Raw genomic sequence first — 21138 nt, forward strand, 5'->3', positions numbered from 1 at the left:
AATTCATTGAGAAATCCCTGGTTGCTAAGGACCAAACCCTATTCGGTAGGAGTTTTGACACTGACTTAAATTCACAGTTGTTGTAGGCACCTCTTAAAGAGCTCCATCAAAATCTCCCCTTGTCTCTGGGTCATTCTGGGTTACATTGTTACTTGAGCTGCTTAGGGGCATGAGAGGGAATAAGAAACCCTTTTGGTTTACATCCTTACATCCAAATACATAGGAGTACGTGGGTGTTATGTGTCATTTGGGTGCTATGTGCTGTGTGTCATTTATCTATCTATCCTAGGTACTTGAATGGCCCCCCCTTACAGTAGTTTCTGAGAACCTCACAAAACTCCTGTGAGATGGGGCCGTGCTATTATTCCCATTGTCAATATGGGGAACTGAGGCACAGAGAGGACCAAAGTCACACAGAAAATCTGTGGCAGTGCCAGGACTTGAACCCAGGTCTCAAATACTACGCTACTGTCCTAACCACTGGACCACCTTCCTCCTTCTAATCCCCACAGTTCTGCCTGTGGAGCAGGTGGGCCAAGGAGGGGTCAGCGGGGGAAAATGGGCATAGCCAAGGCTTCCCAGTGCATCAGCCAGCACAGCCACCAGCATGGGGGTATAGACCAGCAGCAAATTAGAGCAAAGGGGAAGCAGGAAAGGGATCTAGCCTTTCAGTTCCTTCCCTAAACCATCCCAGACATTGGGCTTGAGGCAAAAGCCACAGACTACTCCTCAATATACATTCTGAAGAATTTCTTACTGGTGTGATCGCCAGTGATTGTACAATCAGCCATATGAGTCTCAATCATATACAAAAAGAAACTCCTGCCAAACCAAGGAAACTCACAATTAATCTATATTGTTTGTTCTCTTCTCCACAGATATTGAAGAGGTCTCCAAACACTGAGCACAACAAGGACAGTTAAGGAATGACCCATAATACATAACAACATGCTTAGAGCACAGCACATGTGGGTTTGCATTTTCAGATATTTAGAACTTACAAAACTATAAAATATTTGCGTGTGATTGTGTTAGCAGAGTATAAAATATAATTGAAAGAAGTGTACAAGATGGTGGGTTAGCCTGCCCTCTGAATTTCTTTGCATGTATTGTTTTCGGGCAGGATGTATATAATACATCAAACTTTCTCAAGGTCTGTGGGCCACATCTTGCAATCCTTACCCATCAAATCCCCTCTGTATCCATCTGTTGCCTCTTGTCTTGTACTTAGATTGTGACATCTTTGGGATTTTTGTTCTGTGTTTGTACAGCACCTGGCAGAATGAGGTTTTGGCCCATGAGTGGGGCTCTCAGGCACTAAGGTAATACAAATAATAAATAATGTTATGTTGGAAGGTGTTAATGGTTGCCATTAAGTGGTCTTTGATTTAGGCAGCCACAGATCGGATTAAAGCTGATGGCTGCGCTAATCATGCTTCTTTAAATTTAGGCTAAATGCAAGGAGCAAATAAGACTCTTTATGGAGTGAGATAGCTGGAAACAACAGAAGCCATTGCTAAAGGTAATAGGTGCATGGCAAGGCCTGATCAGAAGCTAAGCTGTGAGGGTTGAGTAGTTCCCTGTTTGCAGACACAGGGACTTTGGGTTTGTTTGCGTGTGTATGTTAGAGAAAGAAAACAAGCAGACTCAACAGAAGCAGTCGCAAGCATGGCCCTGTAAGGGATCAGGGACTGGGTGTTCCTTGGGGGACAGGACTGATTGGCAGACCAGACTTGAAACTTGTGAGCAAGAAACTGCCTGCTGTTGTTTGTTCCTACTGTGGTCACGGCAACAGACCTTTGTGTACATGATTGTACCAAAGAATACCCTGGACTTGTATCGTCCATTTTTCCTCCTAACAAACAATCCTGGAAGGCCCCAAATATTGCCTAAGCCCTTGGCCCAAAGGGGTAATAATTATAAGTGCCCCACTCCTCTGAAGTTTATGGACAAGCTTGACTTCAGTGAGACCACTTGTGTGTAATTGTTCACAAACATGAGAAAAGGAGAGGTCACAGTCTGTCTCAAAGTAGCTCCCTGAGGAGTTAGACACTACTCAGCATGAGTAAGGCTGGAGGAACCTGGCCCTTTTATTGTAGTCCCTTCACCCTGGTAGCACCCTGATAGCAACATGCTGATGTCAGTTTCTTCCTGATATCCTTCAGGAACCATCTCCAGCTTGGATTTATGATACTGAATGATCAAAATGGCTTTTACTATGAAGTCTATATCAATTCCGTTATGAGCATCAATTTTTACAGTTACCATTTCCCTCATATTCAAGCAGGATGACAGAATACCTCAGTTCAGAAAGTTCTCCACCTACCTCTAACGACTCTATTTCTTTTATATCATGGAGGTTTAATAGGCTGGTGTGATCTGTTATGGATCCTTGTCGTTCTTGATTGATTTGTGTTCATTTTTCAACAACAGAATTCATTAAGTGTGAAAGTCAGGAAACCAGTCCCTCTTAAGAAGCCTGACAACTGTGGGTTATTTACTGACTCCTCTGGCACTTTTGTACAGTATTGCTGTGGGAATATAGAAGCTTTGGCCTGACAGAAATGTAAACAAAAAAGTACCGCTGCACTGTTTATGTTCCAGGAGGCATAGGGGGCATATATTAATTCTGAAAGCAGAGATCCCAAATCATAGAAATTTGAATTCATTAGAGAAATATTTGTCCAGGTGCTTTAAAAAAATTATAACAATAATAAAAAATAATAAATAATAATTAATAATTTGCTCTTCTAAAGGAAATCAAAGCACATTGCAGAAATTGATTAATTATAGCATAAGCACAGCGCTCTGAGGCATGTAATTATTACTGTACCCATTTTACACATGACTAAACTGAGGCACAAGGGCTAGACTTGTGGCTGACGCAATATGGGAGTACTCACATGCTTAAAGTTAGGCACATGCTTAAATACCTTGTTGCATCAGGGGCAGAGTGCTCAGGTGGCTCTGCACGCTGCCTCCCGCCCCGTGCACTGGCTCCGCAGTTCCCAGTGGCTGGGAACCGCAGCCAATGGGAGCTGTGGGGGGAGCGCCTGCAGGAGGGGGCAGTGCACAGAGCTGCTTAGCTGCACCTCCGCCTAGGAGCAGCAGGGACAGGTTGCCACTTGAGGGGAGCCGCCCGAGGTGAGTGCCACTTGGATCTGATACCCCAAAACCCCTCTTGCGTACCAACCCCCTGCCTTAAGCCCCCTCCTGCACACAAACTCCCTCCCAGAGCCCGTGCCCTGCACCCCTCCCATGCCCCAACCTCCTACCCCACATCCCCTCCTGCACTCCGAACCCGTCGTGGCCATTTTTCCGCCCAGAACAGCAGGGACATGTTGCCACATCCAGGGAGCCACGTGGAGCCAGGCAGGAAGCCTACCGGCCCTGCGCCAATGGGACTATAAACCAGACTTTCTACGAAGATTAGAAATGCTGGTTTGTAGAGCTTTCCGATTGGTACAGGGCCAAATAACACAGCTTTTACTGTATACAGCATACCCAAATATACACCAAAAAATAGACAACTAGAAGACACAGCAACTTCTATAGATGCCACTAGGTGGAGCCATCAGTCCAAGAAACAGATTGACAGAGCCAGAAGAGTACCCAGAAGTTACCTACTACAGGACAGGCCCAACAAAGAAAGTAACAGAACGCCACTAGCCATCACCTTCAGCCCCCAACTAAAGCCTCTCCAACGCATCATCAAGGATCTACAACCTATCCTGAAGGACGACCCATCACTCTCACAGATCTTGGGAGACAAGCCAGTCCTTGTTTACAGACAGCCCCCCATCCTGAAACAAATACTCACCAGCAACCACACATCACACAACAAAAACACTAACCCAGGAACCTATCCTTGCAACAAAGCCCATTGCCAACTGTGTCCACATATCTATTCAGGGGCACCATCATAGGGCCTAATCACATCAGCCACACTATCAGAGGCTCGTTCACCTGCACATCTACCAATATGATACATGCCATCATGTGCCAGCAATGCCCCTCTGCTATGTATATTGGCCAAACCGAACAGTCTCTACGTAAAAGAATAAATGGACACAAATCAGACGTCAGGAATTATAACATTCAAAAACCAGTCGGAGAACACTTCGGTCTCTTTGGTCACTCGATTACAGACCTAAAAGTGGCAATACTACAACAAAAAAACTTCAAAAACAGACTCCAGCAAGAAACTGCTGAATTGGAATTAATTTGCAAACTGGACACCATTAAATTAGGCTTGAATAAAGACTGGGAGTGGATGGGTCATTACACAAAGTAAAATTATTTCCCCATGCTAATTTTTCCTTCTACTGTTACTCACATCCTCTTGTCAACTGTTGGAAATGGGCCATCCTGATTATCACTACAAAAGATTTTTTTTCTCCTGCTGATAATAGCTCACCTTAACTGATTACTCTTGTTATAGTTGGTATGGCAACACCCATTTTTTCATGTTCTCTGTGTATATATTATCTTCCTACTGTATTTTCCACTGCATGCATCTGATGAAGTGGGCTTTAGCCCACAAAAGCTTATGCTCAAATAAATTTGTTAGTCTCTAAGGTGCCACAAGTACTCCTCGTTCTTTTTGCAATTTTAAAGGCACCTAACTTTCTTCATTATTATATAGACCAGTGATTCTCAACCTTCCATACTACGGTACCCCTTTCAAGAGTCTGATTTGTCTTGTGTACCCGCAAGTTTCACCTCACTTAAAAACTTATAAAATTGGACATAAAAATACATTACTTTCTCATTAGTACCATATAATTATAAAATAAAACAATTGGAATATAAATAGTGTACTTACATTTCAGTGTATAATGCACAGAACAGTATAAACAAATAATTGTCTGTATGAAATTTTAGTTTGCACTGATTTCGCTAGTGCTTTTTATGTAGCCTGTTGTAAAACTAAGCAAATATCTAGATAAGTTGATGAACCCCCTCGAAGAACTCTATGTACTCCCAAGGGTTAAACGTACTCCTTGTTGAGAACCACTGATGTAGAGAGACAAGATGGGTGAGATACTACATTTTATTGGACCAACTTCTGTTGGTGAAAGAGGCAAGCTTTGGAGCTACACAGAGCTCTTCTTCAGGTTTTTATCATGTATCAGGGCTTTCTGCTCCTTTGCTTAGTACCATTCACAGGGGTGGTATAGTAGGGTTTGGAGTTGACAGTTGTGGGGAGGAATTTTTGGCTTTTGGTTTTCAAATACAGTTCAAAGATACATTTGGGGGAAAACATTTTCAGCCCATCTTTAACCAGGCCTCCATTTCTGGAGCTGTAACTTTGCAAGGGCAAATAACTCTGGGACTAGAATGGAGGAGGGGATTTGAAAATCTGGCCCTATGATGTATAATTCATCACAAAGCTTCCATATATTACAATGCAAATAAAGTTATGTAACTAAATTAGCACCACTAACTTGGACTAGATTATGCAGTAAAAAAACCTGATTTGCGACATTCTGAAGTGCAAGGTGGATTATGCAGCCCATTCCTTCACTGTGGGATTGCAGAGTACAGGGAGCAAGATTTTCACGAACAGGAGCTAAAAGGTATGCTCTGAAGTAAATATTTAGGCACCTAAATAAGTAACCTGATTTTCCAAAGTGTTCCAATTTACTTCAAGAGGAGCTACAGGATACTTGCCACTTCTGAAAATGAGGTCACTCGGGAGCCTAACCCTGGTTTTGAAAAATTTGGCCATCCCTAGGAAAAGCCACACTACAGGTGAAGTGTACATTATATTTTCTTACCAGGCACCCTAGCAAGAGAACAGACTCCATGGAAACTTCTTCCCCCAAATGTCTTTGGATCGGGAAGGGCCCCTACAACGTTCAGCTAATCTAATGTTCTTCCAGCTCATTAGCCCTATCCATTCTGCCTGGGTAGACTGGATCTGAGTAGGTAAAAAAATTATGCAACCAAAGAATAAGGACATGAAGGTCTGTTCTCTTTAGCTGTAACTCCCAAAGCATATCTTTTCTACACAGAGTGTAGCATGCTCAGCAGTTCTGGAAACCAGATCACTTATTTAGGGGATGTCTAGACTCATAGGACACATAACCAGGGGCCCCATGGCCTGACCACTTTTTATGCAGAAGTCACTCAAGACAATCTGACACCCTAGGCAAAACCTCCTCATATGCCAACTGTGATGAGGGGCAGCCAGGCCATATGGGAGTGAGAGGCACTGCAACTGGCCTCCTAGGTCCATTGCGATGGGGTGGCTGGGCCAAATTTGCCTTGTGAGGCAGCTGCCCAGAAATCTGCTGCCCTAAGCAGCTGCCTACTTTGCCCATAGCTAGAGCCCAACTTTTATGGTGGAAGTAGAGACTGGAGGAGAGCAGTGCCCAGAGCAGCAGCAGGATAAGCATGCTGGATCCACAGCATGGTCAGCCCTGCCACAGTGAGTGTACTGTATGGAGCAAATCTATGCCCCCTCCCCACCACTTCAAATGGTGCTCTGCAGCCCCTCTCTACAGTGCAATCAGAGGCATGACTGCAGCACATGTAGACATACCTGAGCTTCAGCAACAAAGTAGTGAAGCTGGGGCAGCAGGGGATAGCTGCTCAGGTACATCACCAGGGTCCCACTCAGGGCTGCACAGTTTGTGCTGCCCCCTGTGCCACTGTGGCTTCACTGTGGCTATTGTTATTCAAGTTACCTAGATCAAAGCTAGCTCTGTTACGTCTACATGTGCTGGGGTCACACCTCTGACTGCAGTGTAGACAGACCCCAAGATATCAAAATATGGAAGGCACCAGTTTCAAAACTTTAGGCACCGATTTTAAAATTCTTGTCCATAGAAATCTGATTTTAAAAGGGTTTACTAATGGATACATTCCTTTGGGGAAGTATGTTGTGTATATCTTTACATGACAGCTGTGCCTATGCTGTTAGCATGTGAACTTCCATCTTTCCTTTACTATAGTAGTAAAGTAACCAGGGAGAGAATGAGAGAACCCTTCCCCTGCATGGGATATTGGGAGGTTGGGGTTATTCTCTCACCCAGGACTGATATATATGAACTCTGCATTGTGTGCTCTTGGGAGAAGCCCTAAGGGCCACATGATGGGAGCTTTAAGCAGAAAAGAATAAGGGATTAACTGAAGGTCACTCAACCTGTTGTAGCAACTAGCAACCTGTTGTAGACATCATCTTTATGGCAGGAAGACTGCTTATTTGCACCACATCCACTATCTCTGCTTAACTATTTACCTTGCTAACTGGGCTGAGCTGAGAGAAGAGCCATTAAAAGTTCAGAGCAAGAGTGTTTCCTGTAGCACTGTGTAATTTTCTAGTGCTTTCTCCATTCTTCTTTTAAAAGGAAGTTAGGCTCCTGTAGACAAAGATGTCCTGTGACCTTTATTCCCTCTTGTGGATGAGTTATTATTCTTAATCCTGGCACAGCTTTTGAATTCTACTATGATCATTACTGGAAAGTTTAAACATTCTTACTCTGCTTACATCGAATATACCTGTTACCAACCCCATTCAGGGAGGTACCAGAAGTTAGAAGGTTTATGCACCAACCAGAGATTGGAGACAATAGTATAGGAGCTACACTGCTGTCTTCCAACTAAAGAAAAAAACCAAACCAAACCAAACAGCTAAGTGACAGCATGAAGGATGCTGCACATTTGCAGATAAGGTACAAGGTTCACAAAAATAGGCCCGCAAGAAGGCTCTGCATCGCAAAAGTGATGAAATACAGGCATCAGAACTAAAGAAGGATTTTTTCCTCAAGGGTTTCTATTCCTTCAGGGAATGGGCTTTCTTTATTAATATGTGCTAACAGAACTGCCATAATCATGCAACTCAGTACAAGGAATTTTGCTATAATAGTCCTAATCTAACAACAAGAACAACCAGAACAAAAATCAGTTTGCAAAATCCATTTGGAGCCACAAATTGGCAATAGATACATTTGCTATTTTTTAAACTGGTATCTGAAATTCTTTCCTTGTTAACAAACAAGACTGCACACATTAATTTTTTAACTAAACTATGTCTGTAAGGATCCCAATAACGACCTAGCAGTGATGTTTTATGTAAATTTAAAGTAAGATTTGAAAAAAATCCCTTCAGACACAGTAATCTAACATCTGCAATGCAGTTCACTTTAAGTGCATCCTTTTGTACCCAAAATAACATATTATGTGTGTTTGTGTATGACACATAAGGCGGGTCTTGTGAAGCCATTCATTCTTCACTATCCTGAGACAAACGTGAGACATGAGTTTTTATATTCCTTTAAAATGAGGACGAGTGAGATGAGGCTGGGGAGCAACCTTATACTGAAACCCCACTCATCTAATTTTTTCCCTTTAAATCTGAATCCTGCTGGCTTTACACATACTGGGAGCTCCATTCATTTACAGTGGGTCTACTGACGTGAATGACACCAGCAGAATTTGGCCAAGGACTTCAGAGAAAGATTTGAGAGGCAGTGAGGTGGAATAGGTAGTGTACTTCACAGGGAGTCAGGACACATGGATTCTTGTCCCAACAATACCACTGACCTGCCACTAAGGATTTGTGCTCCATGACACTTTTGAAAACCCCACCCTCTGTCTATTGGAAGTTTAACTTCTCTAGTAAGACTGCCAGTTGGTGCCAACGTGATGGTGATGCATTTTGTCATGTAGACAAGGAACTGAAGCCACTAACTCAGTCAACATAGTAGGCCACACACTACATGGTCATTTGACCACTTCCAATCTAGACTGGATTTCAAATGGCAACTTAATGGTGAAAGGTTCAGAATCCCTTAAACTACCCAGCTACTCAGCAGCATCTATCTTTCTTTACTGTATTTATAATTATAAAATGATCAAGGGCACACCTGGTTTACCTAGCTGAGTGCTAGGGCTTGCCTTTACATGGCTCTTGCTTTGGGTCTTTCTCTTTGAGAATTCTGGTTGCTGGCCTTACATCCCCTATTCCAACCTCCTGCTTCTTTAACTGCTGTTCCCTACTGCACTAGATAATTTATAGCTGTTCTCCATCAGAGGCCAGTCTCTTACTTTGTCTCTGCCTGTTGAAGAAATATTTTTGTTTTATTCATACAGTGAGATCAAAATATCGCTTAGCACCTTATAAAGCACTTTCAATCTCCAAAGTGCTTGACACACATTAACTAGTCAGTCATCACAACACTCCTCTGAAATATGTTAACCACCATTATTACCACAGTATACAGATGAGGAAAGTGAAGCAGAGGATTTAGGTGCTCAAGATTACACAAATAGTTAATGTCTGAGCTGGATTAGAATTTAAGAGTTCCTAGCTTTTCATCCTATGCTCTAACCACTAGACCTCTCCTCCCCACCTGGTGTAAAAAAGATCATATTATAACATAGGTAGGGTTTTGTGAAATGTTCAGCTGCAAACGTGAACCTACCTGAAATCAGTTAATGGGTTTAGGATCTATTCCTACTCAAGAGCATCACCCAAGTCCATGAACATATGGGATAATTGGGCTAACGCAGTAGTATGTCTCTTTTCCTATGTGTTCTTCTTTCTTGGAGCCTTGTCTGCAAAGAGCACTGGGTGGTGGTTATCCCCACCTCACACATTTAGGGTGGATGCCTCGCAAAGCTCCTTGCTTCTTAATCCTGAATGATCTTTGGGAAAGCCTGTTGCTGCCAATGCTATGGTGCAGTTAGGGAAAATCAGTCTCAGTACTCTAAGACAACCATAGCATAGGACTATAATACCCTCTAGTCCAGTGGTTCTCAAAGCCGGTCTGCCGCTTGTTCAGGGAAAGCCCCAGGTGGGCCGGACCGGTTTGCTTACCTGCCGCGTCCGCAGGTTCGGCCAATCGCATCTCCCACTGGCCGAGGTTTGCTGCTCCAGGCCAATGGGGGCTGCGGGAAGCGGCGCGGGCCAAGGGACAAGCGGACTGGCTTTGAGAACCACTACACTAGTACACAACTGATCTGACTTCCAGTGGGCTAACAGCCCCTATCCTTCTTCACACACATTTCACTTGACCCAGGGTGTTGCATACCACGGTAATATGGGAATATGACTCTAGAGTAGGGACTGAGTTGTGCCAGGGTTTACACAAAAAATCCCAGTGATGTCTGTGTACATAATATAACTGCTATCTTTCATCCTCTCCTCCTGCTTCTCACTGGAGAAGTTCAGTGGGATTTTCCTGCCGCCGCCACTTAGGGCCTGATTCTACACCATTCATGTCAGTGAGAGTTTGGCCATTGGCTTCCCTGGGAACTCAGTTAGGCTAAGGCTCCTCCTATCTATCTTCACTGCTTTCTTTTGGCTTGGCTTTTCATTTCATTCATGCAGTGGCAAGGTATTTCAACGCTGATGAGACAACACTAACCAGTGATTTTGGAGTTCTGTTTGGGTATTTGTCAAAAACAACTTTTTAAGGTACCATGCCAATGAGGTTACTCACCCTCTAGGGCTGCCATGTTTCCTATTCTCACAGGTACCCAAACAAACACACCCATACCTGACCATCTTCCCATAGAGCATTACAAATTAGCAGTGTTCAGCATGATTTTCTATTGCCCCAGGGCCTTGCTTTATCCTACATCTTCTTACACCCTCCTGTCAATTGCACTTCCTGGTGCAATCCTGCCTTCCAACTCCATCAATGTATAAGTTATACTAGTTAACAGCAGCGGATGCCTACTAAGACTCTCTCCTCCCACTGTTGTCACCTCTGAATTTGGCTCATAGTCTCTAAAATCTCCCTGCAATACAAGATATTTTTACTATGTCATTTTAAAAAAAAAGGTTGAATGAAGTTTCTAACATGTAAAGAGTTTCATATGGAACACACCAGAGGACTGAAAAGAGATGGACTATAACTCTATAAGGCCTGATCCAAGAACCAACAGAACTGAATAGAATAATACTTTAACAAGCTTTGTATCAGAGCCACAGAAAGCAGTGGTTCTATAAGTGAGGGAATGCTTGGTAATATCAGATGACAATATCTACGACAGAGTTGTGAAGTTAATTTCCCCACTTGCGGGGTGCGATGTAATATGCAGTTAACTGCTCTTAGAAACTCTGGGCCTGATCCTTTTCTCCTTGAAGTCCATGAGAGTTTTGCCATTCAATGAGAGCAGGACCAAGCCCTCTCATTGATAATTATACCATCATAATAGAGTATTGTGGCACACCAGTGCTTTATTTTTTCCCAACTGGTCAGTTTAAAGGGAAGATTCATATGAATCGAAGCCTATTACTAGGGTAGCAGGGGGTTTTTTTTCGGGGAGAGCCATTATACACACTATATACTACACTGTTAGCAAAATCTTCGTCTTTTAGTTACTTGAATTTTTTTCCTGTCATCTTTATTCCTTTCTTCTCTCTAGAGTGAAGTGAATCCTTTCTCCACAGTTCTAATCAACCCTGGCTGCAGCTTCTGGAAGTCTCCTTATCTCTATCATCACACCGAGTTCTGCTTTCAGGGCTTATTGTTTTTTTTTTAAAATCTGAACCGAGATACTAAAAATCCTTTATAACATTCAAGGTGCCTTTGTGACTGAGTAACCAGCAATGTGTTGCATTGGCTTTGCACCCTGATCAATCATAAATCATATATTACATATACATCGGGCCATGCAAAAATATTCAGAAGTGCAATTGCTCTGATTTTTTTCCGTAGAAGAAAGAACTCTCAACATATCATTTAATTAGCTTGTCATTGTGAGTCACCGTTAATTTGCTTATCTAAAATACATTTTGGTAATGTGTAAGATTTTTTTAGGCATCATCTCCAACAGGACACAAAATTATAGTAGAACTTCAGAGTTACGAACATGTTGGGAATGGAGGTTGCTTGTAACTCTGAAATGTTTGTAACAAAACATTATGGCTGTTCTTTCAAAAGTTTACAACTAAACATTGACTTAATACAGTTTTGAAACTTTACTGTGCTTTTAACTCTCTGAATTTAAATGATACAAGCACAGAAAGTTTCCCTTACCTTGTCAAATCCTTTTTTTAAACTTTCCCTTTATTTTTTAGTGGTTGACATTTAACACAGTACTGTACTGTAATTGCCCCCCTTTTTTTGTTGTCTCTGCTGCTGCCCGCTTGCAGACTTCCAGTTCCAAGTGAGGTGTGTTGTTGACCGGTCAGTCCGTAACTCTGGGGTTCGTAACTCTGAGGTTCTACTGTAATAGAACAGCTCCTACTTCAGTTAAGCAAAGTTAGAGAAGTTCAACCAATATGGACTCAGTTGTCCAAACAGAATGTTACTGGAAAATAGGCTGAGTGACTCGGCACAGCTCCATTAGCTGTGCCAATGTACACCAGCATTACAGGCGTTAGTTAGAGCAGAGCTTCTTGCAGAAACTCACAGAGCTGCAATGCAATTAAGTATGGGAATAGCAAAGGGGCCCTAAAGGGAGTTAGGCCCCTACATCTCATTGAAATTCAATGAGATGTAGGGGCCTTATTCCTTTCTGATCATTTGAAAAATCACAACTAAGTAAACAGAAATAATATATATAAGTATAAAAGAAAACCATTCAATACCAAAATGCTTCATGTTTGATGGAAGACATAAATGCAATATTTAAATGCAGTCGTTGCCCCTATTCCTAATCTCTGTAGTTAGTTCTGAAGATTAGTAAAACACCTCATCACTTGTGTGCACTGAAGTGAGCAGGATCTCCACATTAGCAGACAAAACAAAGTTACATGTGCATTTGGCCATGTCTTTATTTCTCATCTCTTTTCTCCAGTTGCTAATATAGGTCTCATTTGCTGTGTTCAGATACTTAGATTTCTTTGTCAAGTGTCCATTGGGCATTTTTGGTATTGTTGAGAAAAGTAGCTCCATTTAAAGCAAGTAGGGTTTTTTCTTAGTTTCGTTTTGAATTTTTTGCATTTTTTTTTTTTACAATTTACAATAAACATAACTACAGCAGACCATTTAATAGTCCCATTAGCACTATATGGCCTTAGGTTGAAGAGAGGCTAGCTGCCATATTTAAACAAAATAACTTGCCGTGTGAGCAATTTTAAGGACAACGATAATTCACAGTGTAATACAATCATGCACCAAGCTCAAAACAAATGTAAGACTGGCACAAATATTACAGTACAACAGGGCAGAAGTTAAAAGGTATGTACAAGTCTTTTGACAAACATTGGTGCAAGTGCTTTAGACGAGACATTTAAAAGAAACACACTAAAACATAGATTAAATTTATCAAATTTTGATAAATTTTAGACAGTAAAAAAGTACACAAAACATGAAAAAAATAAAAAAACCAACCAATACATATATAGTTTCACTACATCTATATTACAGAATGAAGGAAATCAGAGACAAAAAAGATTTAAGAATTCACAGCAAAGAAATTTCTACCAGCCTTGAAGGATAGAATTTCATTGCCAGTGAGAGACACACGCACACGCACAAAAGTAAAAACAAACACAAAAAATCATTTACTGTAACAAATGACAGACACAGAGGTGAGAGACATTTGGCATGTTGCATCACATGAAGTCATTCACGATTGGCTAACGATGGTACCTGGCTGGGTTGGAGATCGCTGGCTTGCCTGAGAGGAGTAACTGATGGAGGAGGCACACCTGATGTGGATGCAGATCGACCTAATCTACAGCTTGCTTTAGGCTCTAGGAAGGGAGAGAAAAGAAGACAGATGCCCAATTAATGGGATTGTTGATGTTGGTGCAGTAACTTGACACTTGAGGTGACATAGAGAACTAGAGGTCCTGTAAGTGCCATTCACCTGCCTGCCAACCTCCCCAGAACTTTCCCAAGGTATGGAATTCAGGCACATATTCCTGGACAATGTCTTGGGAAGTTGGCTGAGTCATAAATAAAAGTTGTCTTCTAGGCACTAGCCACCAGTATGGCAAGAGAGAGGCCTGGAACTGACTTCTCCCCACACCTCGCTGTCTCAACCTCTTTAATTTCCAGTTGCATCTCTGAGGCTGAAGAGTAGAGCAATGAGCAGCGGAGATAGGAAGCACGTCCAATTTTCCTTCTGCCCTCCACCCACACGCTGTGGCAGTCCCAGCGCCCAACTCTCTCACTTGCATAATGTGGCAGTGATTGGTGAGGGGTGATTGAGAGGGGTAACTTGTGGCCCAATACCCTCATTCAGCGGCTGAGTGGGATAGATAGTGGAAGAGGACAAAAAGGTGGTGAGGCTGAGGGAAGCGGAGGGAAATCACAAAGAAGACACAGTTCTTGGGGAAGTAGACAAAGGTAGGAGAGGGTGATGGGGTAGGTGGGGAAAATGGGAAGTTGGAGATTTTCCAGAATCAAGACATCATGATTTGTGATGTCATGAGGGCCACACAGAAATCTGAAAGTAGCTGACAGTGAGTCAAGGTCAGCCGCAGAACACAGAGTAGAGGGAAGAAACTTCAAGTTTTAATAGCATGACACAGGCCTCAGCAATGGAGTCTGTGAAGTTGGTTGCATTGTGTTGTCTCCAGCTTGTGTGTTCCCCAAGTAGGAGTGATTAACAGAAGTGAAGGACACTATGAAACAGGAGAGAGATCTCAGGCACCTGAAAAGAATTTTGATGCAGAAGTATTTGATTTCCCTATCCTGGTTTTACCCAGAGACATTTCCTGGAAGATTTCCCACTGAGTTACAATTCAATTTACTGCAATGATCCCAGGATAAATACCGAGCTGGGAGAAATTTACCACCTAATGGTCTGTCTGCAGCTGGTTTAGAAGAACATATCTCTCTGGGAATCTGATCTGCCCATCTCTGGTTGAGAGAAATGTTGCTCCCTGAAAGAACTGCAGTGCCCATGTCTCCTCCAGGCATTGGTCTGCCTTCGTCTGGCTCAGAGGAATGTGTTTATTCTGCTTGTATGTTATATCCCTTCCAACAACCCTTTATCGGTCCTGTCTATTTAAACTGTAAACACCTCAAGGCAGGGACTGTCTCTTACTCTGTGTTTGTACACTGCACAGCACAACAGTGCCGTGATTTTATTTGGGATCCCTATGCTCTGCTGTAATACAAACAATAATGCATCTCCTTCATCTGGTTGAAAAGACGTGTCTTCTCACAGTTTATATCAGCCCAAGTTTATCTGAAGGCACACATCTCCCCATGATGATGGTCTGTCATGTCTAGCTTTGATGTGCATCTTCTCATATATCTTATCTGCCTATGTCTGACTGAGAGACATGTGCTTTCTCATGTCTGGCTAAGAACATCTTCCCCCAATGCCATTCTATATATGCCGCTGGATGACCAGAACACACCTCTCCATAGCATTGGCCTTTAAGGATCTGCAGTGGCTGCTGGCTGGGTCACTTCCTCCATTTCATTTTCTGAGCAGGTCAGCAGGCCACCTTCCTTCCATTGCCACCACCCACTTTTACCCAAACAACTCCTTCTGGAGTCTCCAGGAGAGCTGGCAGCCTGCACCAGTACATAATCTGATGTTTTGCCTTTCTGAATGAGGACAGTACACTGTTCAGTTGATTAGATCTGTTCTGAGATAATTTGTTATTATACATCTGAAATCATTTATTTCTTCACACTGTCTGTGTGCAAGGCATCCGATTTTTCCTTTACTAGAATATACACTAGCAACTGGAGTTTTCCTGTTGATTTCCATGGGAGAAAAAAATTGGGCTTATTTTTGTTTTGTTTATCTGTTAAGGACAGATGCTACACTGTCTCTATGTTAAGAAAAACCAGATTCCCATCCAGCATTACCTTGGTTAGTATTGTTGATGTCAAAAACTCCAAGGCATTGCTTCTGAATTGTTTTTTTGTTTTTTTTTTTGCTTTGAGAAAGCAGAAAAAAATGTCATAATTTCCAATTTGGATATACTTGCTGCAATGAGAGCCCATTGTTTCCTTGCCAAAGACAATCCTTTCATCTGGCATCAAAGAATAAAATCCATCCAACTCAGATGAAATATTAGTTTCTTCTTTTATCTCCCTGGCAATATATTCAAGTGTCAGAAACTATTGCAAATTCCAGCATGGTTCTTACTATGGGAAGTTTCCAATCAATGCTTATCTAGCTTTTTCACATCCAGAAGTTTAGGTGAATAAGAATTTCTTTTTTAAGGGACAGTTCCATTGATATCAATGGTATTATTTTTACACTGAATCAATTGGGAACATGAAACAGAAATTTTTGCTGTGACTAACTTCTTCATGCTGTGGAATGGAATGCAATTTTTTTCCCTAAATGATCCGTCAGATATTGTCTGCACAGCTGACCACACCATATTCAGTGTATCCAGTGCTATGTCTTTTTTGTCCCTTGTGTACTCCTTATTCCCTGTACTCAGCTAACCAGACTTGGAGTACAATGAGCATTTTTCTTGAGTAAGAAGTTCTGAATAGGGTCCCCTAACAGCTGCAGGAGGACTCTGTGTATAATGATGCCCAGCATCCTTTCCCCTTCAGTGAATTCAGTTTCTGAGTTGTGTGTTTCAAATGACAAATTTGAACTTGTCTACAGTGCTCTGTGGCTTCATGCACATTCTGATTCTGGGAGCAAACAGACAGAGTTAGTTTGAAAACTCTCTGCTGCTGTCCCCAAGGGGGTCCCAAACTGTTTGCCAGCAAAGAGGAGGGCTGGCTTCCAGGGAAAGCATGATGGCAAACCTGAAGTGGAGACAGATCAATGTCAAGTGCTAACATAACCTCGCTGAGCCCCAGGTGTGTGCCTAACAACAAAGCAGGAGCCAGTTTTGGCCATGACTGGAGGAATGTGTGCTTTGACATGGATCTCTGGGGTGGTAAGAACTTGGAGTTCTAAATAATTCTGTCCCAAAGGCCACATCCCATTCCAAGTGCAAAATTCCTATCAGAGCACAGAGACAGTGGCCGTGCTACTAGCCACTTAACTGCTGACAGTTGATCCTGAGGATCTCCTGCTATGCTAGGGAAGTCCCAAGCATATGGATAAGTGCTTTACTAGATGGGAGCCAAAGGATGCCATGTATTTGAACAGCCATGAGATGCCTGTTGTAATCAATGGGCATCACGTGACTTGAACTCAGCAGATCATGTTGAAAATGTAGTGGGTTGTTTTCAAGATTTTATTTAAGTCAAAGACAAATATTTAGAAAATATTTAGTTGCTATATTTACTGATGAAATGTTTGTTGTGATAGTTTTCTCAGCTTCAAAAGCCGGTTCCTTCACATTGTGTCATGTGAAATGAAGCACACACTAAGGGCCAGACTCATTCTCAGTGAAGTCATTGAGCAGGATATCAGTGGAACTCTACATGGACATAAGGGATCATGTTGTAGGATCAGTGTCTAAGAAGCAAACCCTGATTTCCCATAAAAACATAGGGCATAGATTAACAAATGGGGGCACCTAAATTTAGGCACCTAAATCTAATTTTATGCTCATTTATAAGTGACCTGATCTTCAAAGATGCTAAGTATCTGCATAGCCCGTTGTCCTCAATTAAGGGTGTATTCTTTGCTAACATAGCAGACATCTCTGTTCTAAGGCCAGAATTTTCTGAAATAATTTAGATTTGTTTTATAACAACAAGAGGTGGTTTCCTGCATTCATCCGTTACACAACTGTTCTGCAGGATGTTTATTTCTGGGTTTGATCAGAAGAGATCTCTTTTATGCATCCCAAGGAGTCATCATTCTGCCTATCCTAATCTTAATTTAAAAAAAAATTCTCTGGCTGTCACACTAGAAACGCTTCCTATCCTGCCGCAGTCTCTCCTTTGCACATGAAAATAGAAGTTGCTTATGCATTATTGCTGCCAAGAAGCACATCTTGAATTAAACAATAAGACATGACAAGATGTATATCCTATGCAAAAAAACTGAACATGCACATTTTAAAACGAATTTCATCTATTATTGTTATACTGACGTAACCTCACTGGTCTCCTAATAAATATAAATAATCTGTAATATAACTGGAAATGATCTAATACTGTATAGGAAGAAATCATTTGATATTTTTCTTTCTTAAAAATATTTGACATGAGACTGCCATCAGGAGGCATTCAGTGTTGAAACTTAAGAGCATAGAATCATAGAATCATAGAATATCAGGGTTGGAAGGGACCCCTGAAGGTCATCTAGTCCAACCCCCTGCTCGAAGCAGGACCAATTCCCAGTTAAATCATCCCAGCCAGGGCTTTGTCAAGCCTGACCTTAAAAACCTCTAAGGAAGGAGATTCTACCACCTCCCTAGGTAACGCATTCCAGTGTTTCACCACCCTCTTAGTGAAAAAGTTTTTCCTAATATCCAATCTAAACCTCCCCCCCTGCAACTTGAGACCATTACTCCTCGTTCTGTCATCTGCTACCATTGAGAACAGTCTAGAGCCATCCTCTTTGGAACCCCCTTTCAGGTAGTTGAAAGCAGCTATCAAATCCCCCCTCATTCTTCTCTTCTGCAGGCTAAACAATCCCAGCTCCCTCAGCCTCTCCTCATAAGTCATGTGTTCTAGACCCCTAATCATTTTTGTTGCTCTTCGCTGGACTCTCTCCAATTTATCCACATCCTTCTTGTAGTGTGGGGCCCAAAACTGGACACAGTACTCCAGATGAGGCCTCATCAATGTTGAATAGAGGGGAACGATCACGTCCCTCGATCTGCAGTGCATTTAAAAAGAAATGTTTGTATACCATACATGATAAGTCTCTGGAACTTAGTATCATTGAGGGTAATATCTTGGTAGAATTCAGAAACAGGATTAGACATTTATACAGAGCTAAAAAGAACACCTGCAGCTACATAGATTTAAAAAAAAAATTTGATGGGATATAAACCCTTACATTTCAGGGCATATACCAACCACTAACTGCTGGGGACAAGGAAGAAACAGCCCATATTGACAGGTTATTCTATAATAGTCCACTACAGGTTTCTTGCAGCTTCCTGTGAAGCAGCTGGCACTGGCCAAAGTCAGATACAGGACACTGGACCAGATGGATGATTAGTCTGATCTGATATGGCAATTCCTATGGTCCTATGCCATAAAATGGTGAAGTGCTTATGTGAAAAGGGTCACAATCTGAAGATTTTTTTTATATGCATGTACCTTCTCCACAGCTTATTGGGTCTCCTTTGTATTCTATCCAAAAATATACTTCCTTCTATAGGGGTAGGCAGGTGCCTATACACTGTCATCTAGGAAGGAGTGATAGAACTGTGTATTATGAACACAGATTTGTTTATACAAGCAAACTTTTATTTTCAACTGCATATGCATCTCTGCATCCCGGGGTCATCTTTCAGCAGGACTTTAATGGAGCACAGACCGCCAGTTTAAAGCTACCCTCACTTGGAGAATGCTACTGCCTGCCACTCCCCTGGGGATGAATCCTCCTTGGGTGAAGCAGGCATAGGTTGGGACAGTTTGCCTCCCGCACCATGATAGCAGGGATGAATCAGGCCCTATATCTCTTCGGCCTCCCAAGGGGCTTTTTTGTGTGTGTCAATGTTTTTCCCATAGCGCTTGAGGTTAACAGTTGATTATACTTTGAAATCCTAACCACAAACTCTGATTAAGTACAGTATACGCATTCCTTTCCCGATCATCTGCAGAGTATTCAGCCTGAATGCTAAATGTGTTGGCTGAGCTTCTAATAGATGGCGATTATAAAACAACGCCCTCCGCCCAACAACCAGTTCTATAAACTATTTAAAATGCAATGTAGAAATGCTTCTCTCTCACAGCAGGTGGTAATGCAAAATGCTACATAGTAGCAATAAGAGAGCAACATTCCAGAAAATGTTCTTCAAAACTCCTGGAGTTAAATTACATGTGCCTCCCATTTTGTAAACCTCCTGTGACTTTGCCCTGAAATTGCAAGGACATGTTTTGAATGCTGGTGTGCGTAAAAGATCATTGACAATGCTTTCCAAATGGAGCTCTCTGAGAGAAACGGTATCATGCAGATAGGGTGCAAATGTCCCTGAGAAATTATTTGATAGATGAGAGAATGATCCAGTGCTGTGAAAATTGTTATTCAGGTGGAATTAGTGACCTAAGGTAATTTAAACTTTGTGTGCCCACCAAAAGGGCCCATCATCTTTTCTGGAGAGGCCTGAGCTCTGATTCCAACCTTACTAGCACCAGTGTAGATCAAGAGTAACCCACCGAAATAGTCAGTGGCGTTACACTGTGTAAAACTGTTATAAACACAATTGGAATCAGGCCCCAGAACAAGTTAATCTGGGTCCCAGATTCCCAGCACAGTTCTAACAGTACATACAATAAATCACATTGACTTGATAATGTACCTATACCTATCCAGATAAATCTAAACCTTAATTTTTGTTTTTCATTGTACTGTAATTCTAGTTTGTTTGCAACAGTTGCAATCCACAAGGACAGTGTGCGGCACTGGGAATGAAATGCCACAATGAGGAAAAGTCAATTATGTTTTGGTGCAAGAGCTATGGATCCCATCCAGGGAAAAATGTATATGGCTCACCGGGGTGCGCAACTCAAAGGAATTGTAGTAAATAATACATTTGAAAAAACCACAAAGATACTCTTTGGGGGGAAGAAAGAGGCTTAATTCAGCCAATAAAATATTCGTATAATACTAACAATTGCACTTGCCATCTGAGGCTTTGATGGTCTTTGTAGTAAAAGACAAGACACAGCCACAGGTAGCTTACTGTAAGGCCTAATCTGACACCCATTGAAGTCTAGAGAGCTATGCTGATTTAGGACTGGAGCCGGTGAGTGTTTTGCATGATTTAACTGTGAGATGAATGAAGTCCCCCACAGCAGCCTCTGCATAAGGGCTGGATGGAAGTGAAATATTTTGTTTATGCTTTATTCATATTGAGGGATGGACAGAGACTGGGTCCCTCTGATTAATTTTCCTTTTTCTTGGTTCTGATCAATATTATTGTCTAGCATGACTAAAGAGTTTGGTATGTACCGTGGGTTTGAGTCTGTGCTGTCCTGGCATTCTGATCTGGTAGAATCTTTCACTGGTGTAAATGATACCATAATGTGCAGGACAAAGTCCCTTGAGTTTATCTAAAACATTCACAGGTTCTAACCCTATAAAGGTAAACTTTTCTCTTACTCACTTTGCTGCACCCTCTGTAGTTTACTTCCAGCCTCTCAACTCCTCCTCCCTCCTTCC

The 21138-nt window shown here is 42.0% G+C and overlaps 1 protein-coding gene across 1 annotated transcript in view; it reads right to left on the reverse strand.

Moving 5' to 3' along the window:
- Window positions 1-21138, reverse strand: part of NYAP2 (neuronal tyrosine-phosphorylated phosphoinositide-3-kinase adaptor 2) — a 171934-nt gene that overhangs the window by 21612 nt on the left and 129184 nt on the right. The window contains exon 5 of the mRNA XM_077827222.1: window positions 13557-13660. Within this exon, the coding sequence (XP_077683348.1) occupies window positions 13557-13660 (104 nt within the window). The remainder of the gene's footprint in view (window positions 1-13556; window positions 13661-21138) is intronic.

This window comes from Eretmochelys imbricata, chromosome 9 (genome assembly GCF_965152235.1).
Source record: "Eretmochelys imbricata isolate rEreImb1 chromosome 9, rEreImb1.hap1, whole genome shotgun sequence".
NCBI lineage: Eukaryota > Metazoa > Chordata > Testudines > Cheloniidae > Eretmochelys > Eretmochelys imbricata.